Source organism: Thermobia domestica, chromosome 7, assembly GCF_964235325.1.
Source record: "Thermobia domestica chromosome 7, izTheDome1.hap1.1, whole genome shotgun sequence".
NCBI lineage: Eukaryota > Metazoa > Arthropoda > Insecta > Zygentoma > Lepismatidae > Thermobia > Thermobia domestica.
In genome coordinates this window covers 73482827-73499406 of record NC_137460.1, presented here as the reverse complement: position 1 = coordinate 73499406, position 16580 = coordinate 73482827, and the positions used below count along the sequence as shown (strand labels likewise).

General features: G+C 36.9%; 1 protein-coding gene across 3 annotated transcripts in view; it reads left to right on the top strand.

The window, feature by feature from the left end:
- LOC145688893 (uncharacterized) overlaps positions 1-16580 on the top strand; it is a 399672-nt gene that overhangs the window by 114329 nt on the left and 268763 nt on the right. The window contains exon 2 of one of the 3 annotated variants that reach the window (XM_081763056.1): positions 13613-14021. The exons of the other annotated variants lie outside the window; for them this stretch is intronic. Coding sequence (XP_081619182.1) covers positions 13613-13616 — 4 coding nt within the window. The 3' untranslated portion in view covers positions 13617-14021. Of the gene's footprint in view, positions 1-13612; positions 14022-16580 lie in introns of those variants that run through there. 3 annotated transcript variants of the gene reach the window in all.

Genomic DNA, 16580 nt, shown 5'->3' with positions numbered 1-16580 from the left:
TTCCCGTATGCCAGATCAATGTCTGCCAATTCCTCAAGTGTGTACTCCTCCATTACCTCTGTAATCACAGTCGTTGGCTGTATGGTGATGAAATAAATCGAAATTAAAGTGGGAAATGATAGATGTTTCCTCGCCATTGTGTCCACTGTCCAGAATCGAAGATAGTGAGATTGCAACTTAGTGCAACTGTTCGGTGAGAGAATGATACTTATGCGTACGATTAGCAAATGTACAAAACCTTCATCGTGACGGAAAAGATACTACACCCAGAGCCGTAGCTCCGGGGGAGGGGGGGAGCTGGTAGCAAGAGGGCGCCGAACAAGCAATAAGAAAAAAGAAGGGTTGAAAACGATGTGGTGCCCCGTAAAAGTATTGGCGCCCTATTAAATCAATATTGTTGTCGGTTTGCAAAGAAATAGATTTGTTAAAATTCTTCTTGCTCGCTACGCTCGAAATCCAAACGTTCCAGTAAGACTCACAAGAAGTTTTTACTTATTACTTACAGAAAGTGATTATACTTTCTGTATATATACAGATTATTATACTTTCTGTATACGATTTGTTATTAACGATGTGATATAGAAGGTGCCGAGTATTGACTTATATTGTACGTAGGAGCGTTTTCAATGTCAGAAACCGTCAAAGTCTGAAATATGGTGTATGTGTTCGGCGGTTTGATGATGATGAGTCTGGTTAGTTAACCACGCTTTTCATATAATATTAATCACGACGGTGAGAATGAAAGTATGAAAATGAGGGAAATGCAGACACACATGCAAGCTGCTATTTGAGCGGGAATATTAAAAGTGAAGGTAAACAAGGGGAATAATAACATTTTTGAATTTGAAGCAGTTGTAGAATAGGGGCTTAACAGGTCAGAACTTAACCCAACGAATTTAATCTTTTTCAAAGACTGATCACTACCAGTGATTTTTTTTTTTTATTCCGTTGACATATGAAATGCTTCTAATCTGAAGGAACTTATTGGGATCATTTCTCCAGCAAATACTTGTATTGCCAGAATTTATTTTTGTGCATATGTGGTATCTAGTTGTGTGATATTTTTATCTATCAACATACATACAAAAGATATACAAACATTTTATATATACTGCAATGAGTACTTTCAGGCTCATTGCTATTTTATTTTTTTTATTATACACAAATCTGCTAACTGGTCGTATGTTACGAGTGAGTTAAATTCAGCTCCATTTCGACACAGCTGAATTCGCTTTGACGGACTTCGCTTAAGTTTTGGTTAGCCAATAGTAAACGAAACCACGTTTCAAACCCTTTGGACAGTTTAGTTTGTCAAAGTTCTACCGACAGTTCTGAACGGTAGGATTCAGTTCGGTTTGGGTATGGTTCGGGTTCGGTTCGGTTTGGAAACGGTTCGGTTCGGTTTCGGTTAACCGTTCCAAACCGGTTTAAGTGGCAAACCAGAACCGCAGTTTACGTTTTCAGGAACCGTCCACCCCTAGTAGATAGTTCACCTCCGGTGCTTGGAGTCCCTTGTTCGATCCCAGCTCGCGCCGTGTGGACTTTGTGGTGGACAAACACCGTGTTCGTGGGTTTTCTCGGGGTTCTCCCGTTTCCTCCCACTTTGTTCATTCCACCATTTCACCCATCTCTCATCATCACCGTCTCCTTTAGCCTAACCGGCATAATCGTGGGACGTAAAACTTAAAGATTTCATTTCATTTTTTCACTTCATTCGTCTCCCTTAGGCTAAAGAACATAATTATGGGACGTTAAACTGAAAAGATGGTTACACCCCTGATACAAAATTCATTCTCTTTACTAACCTGAGATATGACTTTTCACCAGGCCAGTAGCCAGCCCAAACTGTAGGGGGTCCGGTAGAAGTTAGGGGTGCCCGATCCAACCATATTATACTTCATTTGCAAGCCTACTGTGAAAATTTTAGGGGAGGCCAGTAAAAATTTAGGGGGGCCGCCCCTCCTAGACCCCCCTGGATACGGGTCTGCTGTTCACTTTGTCTAAAGAGAATGAAATTCAGCTCTAGCTTCTGAGCCACAATGATGTTGCTTTGTAGAAAGTCATATATGAGAGATATACAGGGTGTTTCGAAACAACACCGACAATGTAGGGGAGGTCATTCCTCACATCAAGATAAGACAAAAAGTATAGACCAATCTGAGTACACAAATGCTTCCTTCCAGAGTTATAGGCTGCCGAAAACATGAAAAAAATAAATTTAAAGGTCCATAGCTCCAAAACTATGGGACCTACCGTAGTCGGGTCAAGACTTCACTTAGGAATTTGTATGTGTCCTATCCAAATAACCATGTTTCAGAACACTGCAACACTTTCGCAACAATTTTTATAGAGGTAGGTAGTGCGTATTTTAAATTATACGCCCACAACCGTATGTGAAAACTGTTGCGGAAGTACTGCAGGATTCTGAAGTATGGATATTTGAGTAGGGCACCTATTAGTTCCTAAGTGAAGTTTTGACCGGACTACGGTAGATCCCATAGTTTTGAAGCTAAAGACCTTTAAAATTAATTTTTTCATGTTTTCGGCAGTCTATAACTCCGAAAGCAAGCAGTTGTGTACCCAGGTTGGTCTGTACTTTTTGTCTTATCTTGGTGTCAGGAATCATCTCCTCTGCCGGTGTTGTTTTGAAACACCCTGTATATATGGAGTATCGGAATGTTTGGTTACTTTATTTCTAGGACAAGACAATGTATATATTCTATTTCAGATAAAGTATATAGTTATTTCTTTTCAAACATGCTCCTGCGATTACGAAATTAAATTATTGAGGTGCATGTAAAGAGATTTCCTTATGAAGTGAATATAAGTTTATTTTTGCTTAATTTTCGTCGATCATCAATTTTGTGGGTCAAAACTGGCGACCAGAAATGAATACTGCAGTCATTCGTTCAAGTAACGACATTCATGACTCTAGGAGCAAGGGTTATAGCTGACTTTTAGTTGTTACATAAAGACTGCGCTTTATTCATGAGCGGATTGTGTTTGGATCTTGTAATGACCCTTGTGGTCGAGTTTAGTCTCTACCAACGAAAATGCTTAATAAAAATTCTCTCTCACGTTCCTCTCTCAACTCATATACATATGTCGTCCCAGAGACAACGTTATTGCAAATGTATTCATTACATACGTAGTAACCATTTTGTAATTTACATAGAAAAGCAGAATTAAATAAAATTGAAGCCTAGGACATGATTTCTCCTCTTTAATTTCTATTTTCTCGGTGCTATATGGAGTATTCTGTGTTTTGTTGCTTTGATTTAATTACTACTTCAATAAAGGAATAAGTAATTACAAACGAAGTTGACAAACAAAAGAAACAGAATGTTATTTCGATATGAAGTTTACAGTTTTAATCAGAATTTCATTGTATGTTAGAGAATGCCTTCGCCTGTTTAAATAAAATTTCTCCTCCAGTTTCATCTATTAAAGCATGAATCATACCATTTTGTAGAGTTATTATTGAAATACTGTACAAGGTGATTATAAATGATTCATCCGATTTGAAAGAGCTGTATTAAAAATGTATAACACATACAACAACGAATGACATTTAAAAATACTGTGGAACCTGGATAATTCGAACCTCAAGGAACCAGTAGAAAAATTCGAATGATACAAAAATTCGAATTAGAAAAGTTTCTGTAAATGGTTGAAATAAACAATCAAACTTCAGGTTTTAACATAAAGACCATTATTGGAGCTAATAATAAATGTTTTAAGTACCATACACTCATTGTGAAACTAGGAAAAACATACAGGCCTGTCCATGAATTGGCTCCCGGAGCCGAAGCGTGAGCGAGCACGAGCGGAGACAAGAACAGGTGAGCACAGGTTCTGGTAGCTTCGCCCCTTCCAGTGCATCCGATAAGTGTTGCCAACCACACATGATGGCAAAAAACCTACGGCCAAGCCTGGTCAGAAATTCGCACGATGTTGAAGCATTGAACAGACGCAAGCGTGAAATGTGCAGGTGTGCTCTCTTCCTCCCCATTTCGAAAGCAGTGACGCGAAAACACTGCAGGAAATAAAATTGGTTCGTTTTTTGGTCGAGGAAGACGCATGATAGAGGTTACAGTTAGCGTTGAAGTAACTAACAAATGAACAAGAAAGAAAGAAAGAAATAAACTAATATTAAACATGTCAGTTTACAGACGTAAAAACGACTGCAAAAATCGGAAACGAATTCTTTCAGAACTTTTTAGCTTGCTTACACAATTCGTGATGATGTATTACATTAGCATTCGGTCTGTAACTTGTCACTCGCTTCACGTTTTCTAAGTTGTAAACGCCTTTCGTTGTTAGATTGATAGCAGAACGACGGGAGGTTGAAAATAATAATAATAATAATAATAATAATAATAATAATAATAATAATATAACGCGTATTATTATTATTATTATTATTATTATTATTATTATTATTAGTAGTAGTAGTAGTAGTATTTGGACCAAAGAGGGATGAAAATGGGGATTGGAGGGAATTCGTAACGAGGAATCGCATAGTTTATACCAATCACCTAACATTGTTAGGGTCATTAAGTGTAGAAGGCTCAGGTAGGCAGGCCATGTAGCCAGAATGGAAGAAATTAGAAACGCTTTCATAATTTTAACTGAAAACCCAATTGGAAGAAGACCACTAGGAAGACCTAGGCGTAGATGGGAAGACAATATTAAGATGGATCTTGCAGAAATTAGAGTACAGAGTAGAAACTGGATCCAGTTGACTGACAGAAGTTAGTGGAAATATTTTGTAAACGCGGCATTGAACCTTCGGGTACCATAGGCCATAGAGTTAGTTAGTTAGTTAGTTAGTTCTTATCTAAAAGAAATGTTCAAATGTTGTTAAGAGACAATTACACAGAAGAACTGAGTTTCGACCAAACACTAATTTGCCGGAAGTAAATTCCAGTGCAGTCCAGCCCACTTTAAGCGTTATCCGTGCAACCCACATTTCATGTTCAAGACATTGGGAATAATTGTTCATATCAGTCAGTTGGAACGTTTCCTTCCGATTTTACGCTGTTACAGTAGGCCTACAACATTGTGACTTTCAAAATCAGTCAGTAAATATCGAAGAAAGACAAGCGTGTAGCTTCAGTCGTTGATATGATTTAACATTCGTTTTCACTTTTAACAAGCCACCGGCAAGCAACCAGCCAGAGACAATATATTTTTCATTATTAAAAGACACTCCTTATTAAAAAAACACTAATGGTAGTCACTAATGGTCACTCTTAAAAATGGAAAATCTCTTTGGCTCTCTTAATATTTTGTTTGATTCTTTGCGATCAAAGTAACTTTAAAAGTGGAGTAAGAAATACTATTCTTCCTATTGATAGTGTAATAGTGGCTTCTAATCTCCACAACCAACCCCTTGCTAAGCCTATTCGTACAGACATACATGCATAAGCTAATTTTCTGGAGATAATATTTAGATAATTACAAACAAGTGCTACAGTATTTTTTTCGTATCAACAGATTCTCTCTTTTCCTAAAAAGCGAAACAACATAATATAACAAACCCACACTCCGATTAAGAACTTGATTTTATATATATATATATATATATATATATATATAATTAGATGTAGATGAAATTTCGGCTGAGTTAATTTTAGCTGGAGGCGAAAAATTGTGGAACAAGATACACAAACTCATTCTCCTTATCTACAACAAGGAAGAATTGCCACAAGAGTGGAAAGAATCAATCATTGTTCCAATCCACAAGAAAGGTAACAAAACTGACTGTAATAATTATCGAGGCATCTCTCTTCTGTCAACATCCTATAAAATCCTTTCAAATATTCTATTAGCAAGACTGACCCCATACGCAGATAAAATTACTGGAGATTATCAGTGCGGATTTAGACGAAATCGATAAATTATCGACCAAATATTTACCATTCGCCAAATACTCGAAAAAAAGTGGGAATACAATACCCCGGTACATCAACTATTTATTGATTTTAGAAAGGCGTACGACTCGGTTAGGAGAGAAACATTATACAACGTTCTTACAGAACTTGGAATACCGAGAAAGCTAATTAGATTAATTAAGATATGTTTAAATGAATCCCAAAGTAAAGTCCGGGTAGGAAAATTTTTGTCCACGAGCTTTCACGTCGAAAATGGCCTGAAACAAGGAGATGCGTTGTCGCCATTATTATTTAACTTCGTTCTGAAATACGCTATAAGGAAAATCAAAGATAGCAACCAGAGCCTAGAGTTGAACGGTATTCGCCAGGTTATGGCATATGCTGATGATGTAAATTTAATAGGGGATGATAGGAGAACAATAGAAAGAAATGCAGAGGTCTTATTAAACGCTTGCAGGGCCATGGGTTTAGAAGTAAATGCAGAGAAAACTACATACATGGAAGTGCGTCGGGACCGGAATACAGCAAATTATAGATGCGTTAAAATATTAAATAATACTTTTGATAATGTGGATACTTTCAAATATCTAGCATCAGTGTTAACATACGAAAATCATATCCACGAAGAAATTAAATGTCGACTAAAAGCAGGGAATTCGTGTTACTATTCGGTTCAAAATCTCTTGTCATCGCGAATTCTGTCGAGGAATCTGAAGCTTAAAATATACAAAACGATAATCATTCCTGTTGTTTTGTATGGCTGCGAAAGATGGTCACTTACTCTGAGGGAAGAACATAGACTGAAAGTATTTGAGAACAAGATCCTGAGAAGAATATTCGGACCCAAGAGGAACGGGAATAGGGAATGGCGGAAACTTCATAACGAGGAACTACATAATTTATATGGTTTACCCAACATTGTTAGGGTCGTCAAGTCTAGGAGGCTTAGGTGGGCGGATCATGTAGCTAAAATGGAAGAAAGTAGAAACGCTTTCAAAGTCTTGACTGGAAGACCAATCGGAAAACGACCATTAGGAAGACCTAGGCGCAGATGGGAAGACAATATTAAGATGAATCTCGCAGAGATTGGAATACAAAGTAGAAACTGGATGCAGTTAGCTAAGGATAGAAGTCAGTGGAGAGCTTTAGTGAACGCGGCATTGAACCTCCGGGTTCCATAGGCCATAGAGTTATATATAATATTGAAAACTGGTTTTCCATTAGACAAACTAGCAAATTTTTATAAATGTAAGCGATGGTTTGGTTCCACCACATCCTTCTTTAACAAAAGGAAAGAAAAAAGAAGAAAAGAAACGTACATAGTCTATCATTTGATTGCTGTTACAAGTTTGTGTTGTCTATAGTTAACGGTTACCACATTGTAGAAAACACTTTACACTAAATGACAATCAGTTACCATACATACTTTTATTTATTTGGTAAGCTAGTGATTACCGCCAAGGTTGACAACACTTCCGCTCCTCGAAGGACGTAACCCGAAGATGCACGAAGTACGAACAACGGTATTTGCACGTAGAATGCTCGTGAGCGTTCACGAGGAGAGTTTCCACTATCTGCTCGCCGTGGCCAGGGCTGCCCCCTTAATACAATATGAAGTAAAATACTGTACTGTAGTACGCTGCTGAGTAGCCTGCGGGCGGGGCGGAAAGCCTGCTACTGTACGTATCTTCATCCGTTTCTTGGAAAATCCGACCCGATGACTTGACCTCCTTTTAGATTTACACGGCAAAAACTTCGAATTATCCAGATTATAATTCGAATTAACCATGATTTTTTTAGCATTGTTTGTATATAAAATTCTAGGGACCAAGAGAAAAATTCGAAATAAAGAAGTTTTCGAATTACAGAAGTTCGAATTATCCAGGTTCCACTGTATACAGAAACCGTCGAAGTTTCAGAGATACTGTTACAGCTGTTTGATGCGACTTCTTTCGCCACATGATACACCTATGTTGTAGTCTACCTCACTTCCCACACACTCTAGCGTATTCCTACTAATGGTCGTAAACAAAACTGTAATGCAACCGTGGAGATCACCCAGAGTTGTTGGTAGTGGGTGCGCATACCCCGCGCATTCATCATTGTTTCGAACTGTTTGGGTTCCTCAAGGGATCGACTTTAAATGCATTGAAATACATTTTACTAAAATCATGTTTAGAGGCATCTTATTGTCTCAGGCCTGAAAATAGACGAAAAGAGAGATTTCCTAAAATGTTCTCCAACATGCAGAGCATACCCTTTCGAATGATACTAACAAGGTACACAGACATGTTTTATGACCACAATTGTGTGTCAAGGCATCCAAATTCCTGTACCACATTTGTGAACCCAACCCAGGAGTGCATGGCACTATCCTATTAGTTACGGAGTCTACCAGAAAATTAAATCCTTACAAGGAAGGGTCACGCAGTGGCTCCGCTGAGATCCGAACGAGACAATTGTGTTTGCATTTGACAAGTTATAACTAGATGAATCCCAAAGTTATACGTGGAGTTACAACATATTTTGTAATGTAAGAAAAAAACTGGCAGTTTACATTTTGACCCTCCGCCATTTTGCACAGGGTTGTTGTAGAGAGTCGAGACTTGCTGCATTTTCTTTCACTTTACAACAGTTTTCAAACGATGTGCTGCTTAAACCCCCTTGCCATTTTAAAAAAAATGAGTTGCACCCCGTCTGGGGCCCTGCGAGAACGCTGGGGCAAAAACTTTTTTATCCGAAAAAGTGTGTCCTTGAAAGTGATGGGATACGTATTGTCCGAGTTTTCCATTTACCCAACCGTTTCCGAACAAATGACTCGGTTCAAACTATTCTGCCAACTTTGTAGCTTTTATGTTACAAAATATGTTGTAACTCACAACATTTCGCCCGGTGGCATGTATAACTTCCGGATTCGTCTAGTTAAACGTATCAAATGCAAACATAATTGTCTCGTTGGGATCTCAGCGGAGCCACTGCGTGACCCTTCCTTGTTAGAAGCTTGAAGAAAAATGGCCACTTTATTGTGCGCTGCGCAAGTCGTGCTGGATTTAGAGCCGCCACTGCAATTTAGTGTCTGGTAACATTTTCGAAATGAAAACAAGTAAGTCTCATGTAACATTTCAGTTTTAACATTGTTACAAACGGTTTGGCGCAGAGCAGTGTTATAAAACGATTTGCTAATGTTAGAAAAAAAAAAGAATAGAATCACAAGATTAGGGCACGGCTTCTTTCAAGTTAATAGATTTCTTCAGTTGAATTACATCTAATTCGTTCCTTGTTGTTGGTTTTGGCAGTTCACCAGAGCAGACACCACGCTTTTGGCGCCGACATGTGTTGTGTTGCATTGCAGGCCTTTTAGCTACTGTATTCTAAACTAGAATAAAATAATTTAATTTTGCTAAATAACTTAAGTGTAGAAGCGTTTAATCATATAAAAATTTATAATATATTTCGTGAAGTTTTCACATAAATAAAGTTGCAAAAAAATTTTTTTTATATATATTTTGATTTTACTTACTTTGCTTGTTTCAAACAAAATCATAACTTTCTTTCTCTCGGATTTATTAAAGCATGTTTGTTTACAAGAAATAAGCATAACTCCGAAAATATTAATTGCAAGATGTTTAGAATTCAAGTTTTTAAGAGTTTTATAATCATTTTAGGTTATTTTATCTCATTAGCCCTCTTTCTACCCGTGTTGCCAGATCTAAAGATTAAAGAGTAGCGAGGTTGTGCTTCAAAAGTAGCTAATTTGAACTGCTTGTAGTCCAAGCATAAAATTGAATTTAGTTACACACTTTCACTAATCATATACGTATATCCTTATCGATTTAATGGAGACATCTGAAGTTGGAAATATGTCAGATGTTTGGGTTAGAAATGATCAGGTGGTGACCGCAGCTTAGGATTGTTGGCAATGGTGAGTTAGGATAAACTTGCGGTGGCTCAGTGGTAGAGCCTTTACCTCCGGTGCTTGGGGTTCCTGGTTCGATCCCAGCTCGCGCCGTGTGGAGTTTGTGGTGGACAAACATCGTGCTCGTGGGTTTTCTCGGGGCTATCCCGTTTCCTCCCACTTTCTTCATTCCCTCATTTCACTCATCTCTCATCATCACCGTCTTCTTTAGCTTACCGGCATAAACGTGGGACGTAAAACTTAAAGATTTCATTTCATTTTTTTTATGTTAGGGGAAGTAGAACTGCAGTGTGCAATGAAGTGGGCAAGCGGTGATAGTATAAAATGGTTGACCTTTCTGATTTACATGCTTGTTTAAGTCAGTTTTTTGTGCTCTGAAATACACTTTACAACGTTTACAATATGCTTTCTCACTGTTATTTCTCAGTTCTTTACTTCATTTGCTAATTTCTTTATCTGGCAACTGTGAATTTTAGAAAGAATTTATTGTAACTCCATTTACTCATTATGTTAATATTGACAGTGGCGTATTTAGGATTTTGTTTTTTTTTTTTCGGGGGGGGGCTATGCACAACACGCGAATAAGCACTTATATTTTTCCTTTTGGGTGCGACAAATTTTAATGAAGTTGTTAATGTAACAAATTTATTTCGGAGGGGGGGGGCTTGAGCCCGATAGCCACCCCTCTAAATACGCCACTGAATATGGACAATACAATAACAAATTTGCGATGTTCAGATTTACACAACTCCGCATAACTACACTGAGAAAAAAAAAAACCTAGGATTTCCGTGTGGATACATCGTATTTACGCGGGTGCGCTCCGTAAGTAATGTAATTTCATGTGTAAAAGTACAGCAGGAGGGAACACCATGCCAAGTCTGGAGTTCGGCGTCGAACTAGACTCGCTGTGATTGGATAATTTTATTCACATGATTGATTTCGTGTTAAAAACTATTACTCTCGTAAGGTAGGGAGTCACAGATTTAGAAAGAACCAAGAGGGAACACTCGTAGGAAGGTAGTAAAAACATTATATATCTAAGTTACCACCGTCGGAATGGGTATGGCGTTAATTCTAGATTTGAAATGGTGGTCCCACAATACAAAATTTTTGCTGGACGGTGGTGTAACTCGTACTACTGATGAAACAACATTACTTAATGTGGTGACGCGCGTAACCTGGTAAAAAACAGCATTTACATGCCGACTGGATTATGCATTTTTCTCCGTGTATTAGATCTAGACATTGATTGTGCTACATGGTCAGTGGTACTGTAACAGCACAAACTTAACAAAAGACTAGTGTTGTCAAATTTGGAGATTAAATAGTACTAAACCAAGAACTAGTATCAAACGTGCTAGTTTTTTAAAAAATGCTCATTGTGAATCGGATAAAAAAAAACTTTTATTGTATTGTATAAAACTAATAATTTGTGATTTCATATATGAAAATAAGAAATTAGTGCATTCTTAAGGGTTATAGTCTGCAAATAATTAAAAGTAGACCGAAAAGTAGCGTGTCACTCAATTTGAAATTTTGGTAGCGTGTGCACTTGAAAATCACCCTATCTGTTACTTGTTGCGCATTCTGGCAACAGTGATTGATTACAGTATGACAAACATAATGAGATATATCTTGAAGTATGCTTTCTTCTTTAATAGATAACGTGTTCTTGAGCCTATTGTTTGGCTGCAAAAGACACATTTATTTTAGTGTCATAAAGAATCGTTGGTGTCAATTTTCTTTCTAGCTGTGCATAAGGATTTACTTTTATGCACTGGTGCAAATCCCGGGGGAACGAGGGGGACATGTTTCCTCTAATGTTGGAACTGGGGGACTGTTCCCCTCAATAATCTGGTTTGAAATGTTTTTTTTTGGGGGGGGGGGAAACGTGATGATCTGTGTCCGATTGCCACAAAGGAAAGTGAGGTGAAATTGATATCCTCCCAGAATAAGCCTCAAATCTGCCCGCCTCTCAATGTTGAAGACAACTCTGCTCCCCTGATTCTCCGCAACATTATTTTCAACTTCATAAAGAACCACTTATGCTGAAGACATTTGCGTCGCTGCTTTTATGTAAGTAATTTTGTTCATTTCGATGAGGTTTCATCTATGGGCATCCTTCTTCCCCGTTAACGGTAATATTGTAGAATTTAAATAACATAATTATACGTAATTTAATATACCTATATCTAAGAGTGTTCTGCCTAAGAGCAGGTTTTAGCTCAGTTACTATAACATAACTGCACAACAATAAAATCTTTGGTGTTAAAATAACTCATGTTAATGGCAATCGACTCCCACATGTCTGTCAAAGGACAATGCACACACTCTATGAATTGCAGTATGAAACTTTCTTACCCACCATATTCACTTAATATATCTTTCACCGATTGCCGCCTTTTGATGAGTTCCTGAACCTTGCTGTTTTCCGAATGAAAATACATCGTTAAGTTGTAGATTTTTATCTTTTGCTTGTCTTTTTAATGATAGCACGCAATCTCCTTACAATAACACGCATACTCGTAAAAATGTCAAACATATCATTTGTAATATAATATTTATTCAAATAGTGGTTAAGCTTTTCTTTGAACTCCATCCTTTTGAAACAAATACCCTTTTGAAACAGTTTCCCCTTATTTATTTTCATTTTATAAAATTAATTTATATGAAAATGAAAGTGACAATTTTGTGACTTCATACTCGTTAAACCAGTCGACAGATCTTAATCAAATTTTCAACATAGATGAGATTCGGGCCTGGGATGGTTTTTAGCATGTCATTTTGACGGTGCAACTTAGGGGAGGGGAGGGGGAGATACATAAAATTAAATAAAACCTAACTCTTTAACCACACGACTGATCTCGACCAAATTTTCAACATAGATGAGGTTCGGGCCTGGAATGGCTTTTACATTTCATTATGATGGTGCAACTTAGGAGAGGGGAGGAGGAGATACATAAAATTAAATAAAACCTAACTTTTGAACTACGACTGATCTCGACCAAATTTTCGACATGGATGAGGTTCGGGCCTGGGATGGTTTTTACATTTCATTATGATGGTGCATCTTAGGGGAGGAGAAAATATTTGAAATGATCGAAAATGACCGATATTAGTAACGAATCCATAATTTTCGGGGTCACTGAGATGAACAGCGACACTTTCGATGTTAAATCCGAACTCAGCTCCGCAATTTAGAGGAGGGGGAAGAATAAAAAGTGAAAATATTAAATCTATAGTTTTCAGGGTCCCGGAGGTGAACAGTGTCACTTCCGATTTTGTTTAAATTCAAATTCAGCTCCGCAATTTGGAGAAGGGGGAAGATATATAAAAATGATCGAAAATGACCTATATTAGTGTCGAATCCATAGTTTTCAGGGTCGCTGAGACGGACAGTGACACTTCCTATGCCGTTTAAATCCAAATTCAGCTCTTTATGTTCAAAATGAAACATATTCTCCCCGTTCGAAGAACGGTTATATTGCTGGTAAATTAAAAAGAAGGAACATTTGTGGGGGGAAGAAAAAAGATTCCCTTGTTCCTTAATAGTTAGATATAGCACAACGTCATAAAAATATGAGCTTTCGTTTTATTTTAGCAACATTTCTACCAAAACCATTGAGTACATGAATCTTGTTTCCATATTGGTTTCATTTCTTTTCAAATGATGGATCTAACAGATTTTTATGGTACTTCCGTAAGATTTTTTTTTTAGTTCGGTTATTTTCCTTTTAATATCAGCTTGCTTATACGCAAAACTTAACTTACTTTTTCTTCTTTCTTTTTTTCATAGATAAATTGAGTCCATCTTCTACACGTGTTCCTGCAAACTCAAACTACGTATCAATTCAAACAAAATGGTTGCACAATCAATCTATATATAACCATATTTTGTTCTTTATTTAAGTATGATCAATATTGAATGTTCTTGATAATAATCATTGTGAAACTTAAAATAGAACTACACAAGGTGATCTGTTTCTTCGACGTGCCCTTTTAATCTTTGAAGAAAGTATTTAGTTCCTAAAGACAGCGTTTCTTAGTCTGTGGTCCACGGACTACAGATGGTTCTCGAGATCTGTCCTGATGGTCTGCTTAAAGTTGAACGTTGATTCAAAAAAGACAGAAAAAGACATAACTCAAGTGAATTGTGTATCACTGTCAAACAGCTATTGTAAATAATAAATTATACAATCGAATAAAGTAAAGATTACAAAAAAATTAAAAATTTATATAGATATTTTATTATAAAACTACCCTTTGGCTAACTGGGAGCTTGGAACACAGACCTCCGCGTTTGCTTGGCCTACGGCCTCACACCTCTTAAACCCACAATTCTACTGAACTTCAAGTTACTTTTCGTATTTCAACTAGCTAAAAGATAAGATTTTGCATCCCAAGAAAACGCCTATTTAAATAACATGGGAATTTATTCACTCTCCTTTAGATCCTTAAAAACTAAAATGTACAGTTTTGGCAATTTTTCTGTGGGTTTGTTCGGAAGGCGACAATCATGCCAAAATTTCATTATTCTAATCCTGACGGAAGCACCTAAACATTTTGGGGTGTTGAAGATCTCTAATATAAGGTTATTCAGTTCCCCATAAAACCGTTCTGAAGTTGGTAATTTTTATTTTTAGTGATTTATTTAGGTAACGCTAACAAAAACGTATGAGCATACCGAATTTCAAGATTTTAAATTCCAATTCCAAGTACCTAATATTATAGGTGAAAAAAGGCCCATTTAAATAACATGGGAATTTCTTCACCCCTCATTTAGACTCCATAAATATTAAATATTTTTCAGTTCTCGCAATTTTCGTGTGGGTTAGTCTCTAAAAGCTACAATCATGCCAAATTTAATCATTATAGCTCTACAGAAAGTGACCAATAATTTTGGGGCGTAAATGATTTCCCATACAAAATAACATGGCGAAGAGTTTTCAGTTTCCCATAAAATCTCACTAAAGTTAGAAATATTTATTTTTAGTGGTTTTGTGGAATGATCCTATGCAAAACGTACAACCATACCGAATTTGAAGTTTTTATTCTAATTCCAAGTACCTAAAACTAGGTCCAAAGAAGATCCATTTAAATAACAGGGAATTTCTTCATCCCCACTTTAGATCCTCTAAAAATTAAACATACTCACTTTAGGTAATTTTACTGTGGGTTAGTCTCAAAAAAGCTAGAATCATGCCAACTTTCAACTTTCCACGTCAACTGGAAGTACCCGTTATTTTATGTCAGTTCATGTAGTTCTCTATATAGTGAGGATATTATTGATACTATTTAGCCATTTTAAATAATATGCGTTCTCTTTTCAGGCCCGTATCCAGGGGGTCTAGGGCGCGCCCCCCTAAATTTTTGCTGGACCCCCTAAAATTTTGACGGTAGGCTTGCAAATGAACTACCTAGGTATAATATGGTGATGAACTATAATATGGTTAGATGGCCTCCCCTAACTTCTGCCGGCCCCCGCTACATTTTTGGGCTGGGTACCGGCCTGTCTCTTTTATTAATAAAATACCTAGGTATAAAATTAAGGGAATTCTAATCACTGCTATTTAAAAAAATATTTGTGTAATGATATATGCTCATTCTCAATACATTAAAAAAAATCGAGGGAATAAGGGTACGGTAATCCGTAAATCGTTCTAATAAAAGTGGTTCCCAATTAAGACATAGTTTGAGTAACTCTGCTCTAAAGCCCTGCTCTAACTCTGATCTATGACGCTGTTAATCACAGAGCAGATAATTAGCATTTCATCATTTTCAGTATTATATATTAAAAATATATAAAAAAGAATCGTTAGATTCCAGGAATTTTAATGTTTTTTAGATTGTTTTGTTTCGTTTTGCTACAACTCCTTTGACTTTCCGTAATAATTAGTTTCTGTCTCATCAAACACTTGTCAGAAGACTGAGCCTTCAATAACTCGAACAGAGGCCAAACTTGTGTACTGCTAGATTTTTTAAAAAAATATCTTTTAAAATTACAGTTTCAACATCATGGCTGCTGAGGATTGCTGCATTCGATTGCTGCTTATTTTGAAATACATAAAACGAATTGGATTGTAATTTAATAAGACAATGTGACCACAAATTTCTCAAGTAGACCTACTGTATATTTGCCTTTGAAACGTTGTGCTGAATCTTTAATTTTATTTCAATCCCAGGTTTAATTTTAAATAAAGCCCTTTTAAGGTGACATTTAATAGTGAACTAATCTTGTTCATTGTCATTGGCCTCATAAAAGTAAGCCTGTGTATAACCAATTTTGCTTCATGTTGGTCGAGAGCAGTGGTGATTTCAGAAGGTGGTTCGGGGCACGACTTCTTCCCTAAGACCCATTTCTTTTGTTGTCTTTAATGTGAATTCTAGGCATTTTCGTAGTATTATCTACTTTTCACCCCCTTAGTGTACTAAAATTCCAACTTCAGAGAAACCTTCTGACATCATCACTAATCGAGAATTTCAGAATCACGCTAGTAGGCCATATAAGATCATTATATTAGTATGCCTGTTCATCCGTTACTCCACACGATAACCCTTGAACGAACATTTGAGTTCTAACCGGAGTCGATTCGTTAACGTTTTCCCGGGTAACGGCGACTTTAACGGTAGCTAAACATCTCATTTTTCTATTATTGAAATAAAGGTAATATAAGGTACACAACGAAGCATTAGGTGGCAGCATACATCCTCAAGCGATTGCCATGTACCAGCCGAATTTGAAACTTGTAGTGCTCTGCATCATT